This window comes from Myotis brandtii, unplaced genomic scaffold (assembly GCF_000412655.1).
Source record: "Myotis brandtii unplaced genomic scaffold, ASM41265v1 scaffold197, whole genome shotgun sequence".
NCBI lineage: Eukaryota > Metazoa > Chordata > Mammalia > Chiroptera > Vespertilionidae > Myotis > Myotis brandtii.
Genome location: NW_005357346.1, coordinates 15,995 through 21,323, shown reverse-complemented (window position 1 = coordinate 21,323; position 5,329 = coordinate 15,995). Strand labels below are relative to the sequence as shown.

The following is a 5,329-nucleotide window of genomic DNA, read 5'->3' as shown; positions in this document are numbered from 1 at the left end:
GTGGGGGAGATGCTATCTGGCCTCTCTACCCCTAGACACTACCATTTTACATTTTTTAAGTGTATCTGTCCTTCTAATTTTTTTGTCTGCTCATAATTATTTAATTAAATACCATTTTCTTGCCAATGGTCAATATATTTAAAGATAAAACACTGACGTCATTGAGAAATTTATGTGACAAAAAAACCCCAAAGAAGTCTGTTATCATTTTTATTTAACATTGCTTTAGAAATACTAGGCAATGTAATAAGAGATGAAAAGTAATAAAACATAGTTATTGAAAGATGCTGAGATAAAATGTCTTATTTGTAAATTATAAGTTTGCTTACTTTGGTAGAAAACAAAAGCAATAAAACAAAAGAAATAATAAGAGCAGTGAGTTGAAGTAGTATAGAGCAGCGATTCTCAAGATGTGGTCCCAGGACCATCTCAGAAGATTGATGAGCTCAAAGCTATTTTCTTAGTAGTACTAAGATTTTTTTTGCCTTCCACTCTGATTATCTCATGAGTTTTCTCCAGGCAATGTGTTGTTCTCTCTCAGCATATTGAAAGAAGAAATATATTTTAGAATCTGTTTTCTATTAAGCCAGATATTTAAGAGATTTATAAAATTATAGAATAATGCCCCTCTTGTCACTAACTGTTTGTTTTGGAAAACAATTATTTTTCATAAAAGTTGGTTACTTATGTTCATATATAACGGGATTATTGTTCTTTTTTGTATGAATTAATAAAAACATTTCAAGAATTATAAATTCAAACAAATGCAGTAAATATCAATAGTTATAACTCACATGTACAAAAGCTCATTGATGTCTTCAATAGTTTTTGAGACTGTAAAGTGGTTTTGAGATTTAAAAAATTGAGACCTGCTGGTGCAGAGAATGAGCAATATACTGCATTAACCAGTTATAATTTAAAATGGAAATAATAATATACCTAAGAAGAACCTTACAGACCTATGTGAAGTATATAAAGATACTCTAATTTGGGATATTAAAGAGGACTCAGTAAATGGAGATTCATACCATGTTCTTTGATGGGAAGTGTTATTATTATACTAGTGTTCATTCTCCTTAATTAATTTATAGATTTCACATATATCCAAACAATGGATTTGGTAAGCCTGTGGAAATGAAAATTTGTATAAAATTTAACTAAAGGATCCCAAAGTTTGTGCAAGAATAATAGGTAGTAACTGCAAAAAAATTTTTTAAAAGAAGCATAATCAGGTAGACCTGTCTTATCTGATATTAAAGTTACAATATAGAGTCAGATAAGGAAAATCAATTAACTCAAAACTAGTTTCATTATACTGTGAATATACGTGGATATGTGTATATTTGTGTGCATTGAATATATTATAAAGGAAGTATTAGTGTTCAACCTCACTCATCATAAAGGATATATAAATGAAATCATTCTTATCAGTTTGGTGAAGATAAAATATTAATATTAGAGGTAATAGTATTGCTAAGCATTTATAAATTGTTGAGGAAAGAAATTGTAAATTGTAATAACCTTCTTGGATAGCTAAGCTATACATCAAGTGCTTCAAAATATTCATAATCTTTAATGTGGCAACTTTATTTCTAGAAATCTCTCTCGAGGAATATTCAGAAATGCAAAAGTATTTATACACAAAAATGTTCATGGCACCATTTTTTTATAATAAGACACATTTTAGAATGTCTACATATTGAGAAATGACATTTCCATAACAAATATGGGAATGTCAAGGAAAAACTGCATCTAGAATAATGATTAAAAATAGAAAATACATTTCATATATTTCATAAATCCAATTATGTAAAAAGGGTTAAAAAATACCAGGAGAAGATAGCTTAATAAATTAATAGTGGTTATCTTTGGATTCTGGATTCTAGAATTATGAATAGATTTTATTCATAATATACCTTTATAACTTTCTGTATTTTTCTAATTTTTTGCAATGAACATATGTCATAGTTAATGTAAACAATTATAATTCAATTAATTTTATACACAACTACTGAAGTTTTAATTTATAGATGAAAATAAATTAGATAAATGAGACTTTATTCTGTATTTCAGCTCTGGATTACTTGCTTTATCACATTTGACAGTAACTTCTTGGATAGTGCCTCCAAATATTAGTACAATGTAGTATTTGCCCATTCACCAGTAAACTATATAACCTTAAACAAGTCACTTTACCTCTTAGGTCTTTAATTTTTTTTTGCCTATCAAATGAAGTTTCCTCTAGTTTTAAAATCTGTAAGTCAAGTGATGAAGATTTCTAAGACTATATTTCCAACAGAAATGTCTTATCTGAACAATCTCTCTGTTTTTCTTTCACTACACATTTTCTCCTAAGACATTTCCTCTTATTTTTATTTTATTTATTTTTATTCATTTCAGAGAAGAGGGGAGAGGGAGAGAGAGAGATAGAAATATCAATGATGAGAGAGAATCATTGATCGGCTGCCTTGTGCACGCCCCCTACTGGGGATCAAGCTTGATGGGACTGTGACCTTCTGGTTCATAGTCAATGCTCAACCACTGAGCTATGTGGGTCGGGCTCATATTCCCTTCTATGTTTAGTGTTTGTGGAATTCCCCATTCCCTCCCCAACATCTGATGATTGAAGAAGGGCTTAAAATGTCATCATCTGTCTGTCTATCTGTACTACTCAAGGCAGCATCTAGATCCTCGTGGTCCATGGATTCTAAGAATCTAAGTATAGATGGACTTACTTAGAGAATAGTGAATTGTGGTTGCATTTTCCATCTCATCTTAGCCTGTTTTGTTGGACCTCATTGATATATGTTCTCTATAGCTTCACACTTCCCAGGCTTTGCTACTTATGTTTAACATTCAAAATGATTAGGACTTTGGAAATATTTGTGGTTTTGATGAAGCTATATATATTATTTAAATTGTAGTTTACCATCTGATATTTTAAATCTGTGATGTTTACTAAAAATGCATTGCTACAGTTAGTTGCTAAGGTATATAAGTCACTATATATGTTAATGGATGATATGAATGAATATTGATACAATATGATAAGCTTCCTGCAGATCCATTCACTTACTATCAAATAGAATTGAATTTATTAAATTCTTTAGTATAAAGTTGTAATCTATATTGTATACTTTAAGTGGAAAAGCAAACCTTAGAATTGAAACTCCTTGTCTAATTAGTCATCTGGGGTGGAATATATGCTGTTTGATGCCTCCATGTGATTCATGTGTACTGATGAATTTCTTTTTAAACTTGCAGCAAATAGTGGCAGCAATAAATGCAGGGATTATACCGTTAGGAAACACCTCCAATCAAATCAGTCACTGGGACTTGGGAAGTTCCTTCTTCTTTGCTGGCACTGTTATTACCACCATAGGTAGGAGACAACTTATTTTGTTTTTTAATTTTGGTACAGCTTGTGAGCTAAAATTCATTTGTTTGAATTTTTTATTTTTTACAGTTGATCAAAATGGTCTTTGTAAGGTAGAAAACTAGATTTTAGTGAATTAATTTTGGAAAGAAGGTTTAAAGGTTTGAACAAAGGAATGATGGAAATGAATTAGTTATTGTTTCAGAATCCTGAGTTAAATTTACAATACACGTGAAACTCCAGGGCAGTGCAGTTGTCGTTCAACTAATGGGTAGGAACTTCATGCAATGGCTTGAAATTATGATGTGCTTTTGTGCGTGCGTGTGTGTGTATGTGTGTGTGTGTGTGTGTGTGGTGGGGGAGGGCAAATAGTTTTCCTGCATCTTTGATTCTTTGGTTTTAGAAACAGAGATTTGGAGTACAATTTTGACTTTTTAAAATGATTGTTATCAACGTTTTCAATTTATAAATTTTAACTCTACATTTTAACAGGTTATTCCTGTTCTTACATGCATGTCTATTTTAACTACTTCAGGGCTTTCTTTTTATACATTGTGTTTCCAATAGTATATATAAATATATATAAAAGCCTAAGCGACCAGCTGACCGGCCAGTAGCTATGACACGCAATGACCACCCGGAGGCAGACACTCAATGCACAGGCATGGAAACATGGGACATACCGATGAATCTCAGAGGAAAGGGGAGAGGGGGGGAGGGCAGATTAACCAAAGATCTTATATGCATACTAGAGGCCCAGTGCATGAATTCGTGCACCAATGGGGTCCCTTGGCCTGGACTGCAGGGATCAGGCCAAAACCAGCTCTCTGACATCCCCCGAGGGGTCCTGAGTTGCAAGAGGGTACAGGCCAGGCCGAAGGACCCCACTGGTGCATGAATCCATGCACCAGGTCTCTAGTATCCTATGTAATAAAAGCCTAATATGCAAATTGACCAAACAGCAGAACAACTGGTTGCTATGATGCACACTGACCACCAGGTGGCAGATGCTCAATGCAGGAGCTTCCCTCAGCCCACAGGCCCCAGGCCAGCCAAGGCGGGTGCCAGTGTGGGCCCCCCAATCGCCCCACCAGTCACCCCACAGAGAGAGGCGACTGGTGGCAGTGGGGGGTGGGACCAGCGAGTGGGCGGCGCCAGGCCAGCAAAGGTGGGTGCCAGTGGGGGCCCCCCCCCAGTCACCATGCTGGTTGCCCCACAGATTGGCCCTGATTGCCGGCCAGGCTTAGGGACCCTACCCATGCACGAATTTTGTGCACTGGGCCTCTAGTATCTATAATAATAAAAACATAATATGCTAATTAGACCAGACAGCCAAATGACCTTCTGGACATCATTCCGGACATCCTTCCAGATGAAGCCGTCGTGGCGGGGGCCGAGGCAGAGGCGGTTAGGGGCGATCAGGTAGGCAGGCAGGCGAGCAGTTAGGAGCCAGTGGTTCCCGATTGTGAGAGGGGTGTCTGACTGCCGGTTTAGGCCTAATCCCTGTGGGATCCCTGCTGAATCAGGCCTAAACTAGCAGTCAGAATTCCCCCGAGGGGTCCCGGATTGCGAGAGGGTGCAGACCAGGTTGAGGGAATGAATTTCGTGCGCTGGGCTTCTAGTATATATATAATTAACACTGAACTGTGAGGATTACAAAAAAGAATTAAAGTTTAAACCCTTGCTGTTTTGCCTCTTAATCATGTCACCTGTTACAGTGATAAAAGGGTCACATAGTGGAATGTGATCTCTTCCTCAGCTTGAGCGTGCATACACCCAGCACCTTCTAGGTAGCAGAATGGGTACTTGTAGATGACTTCTCTTCTGTTAGTCATTCAGTGCCCAAGAAATACCCAGAGGACATAAATGCCAGGCTTGGGGACCAGGAGGAGTTGTAGCTGTCTGGTTTAATGGAAAGAGGTCATTTTAAAGCATAATATTCAAGATAAGGAA

The 5,329-nt window shown here is 36.3% G+C and overlaps 1 protein-coding gene across 1 annotated transcript in view; it reads left to right on the top strand.

The window, feature by feature from the left end:
- KCNK2 (potassium channel, two pore domain subfamily K, member 2) overlaps positions 1 to 3,401 on the top strand; it is a gene marked incomplete at its 3' end in the record, with an annotated part of 19,830 nt that extends 16,429 nt beyond the window's left edge. The window contains exon 3 of the mRNA XM_005865175.2: positions 3,265 to 3,401. Coding sequence (XP_005865237.1) covers positions 3,265 to 3,401 — 137 coding nt within the window. The remainder of the gene's footprint in view (positions 1 to 3,264) is intronic.
- Positions 3,402 to 5,329: the final 1,928 nt, after the last annotated feature.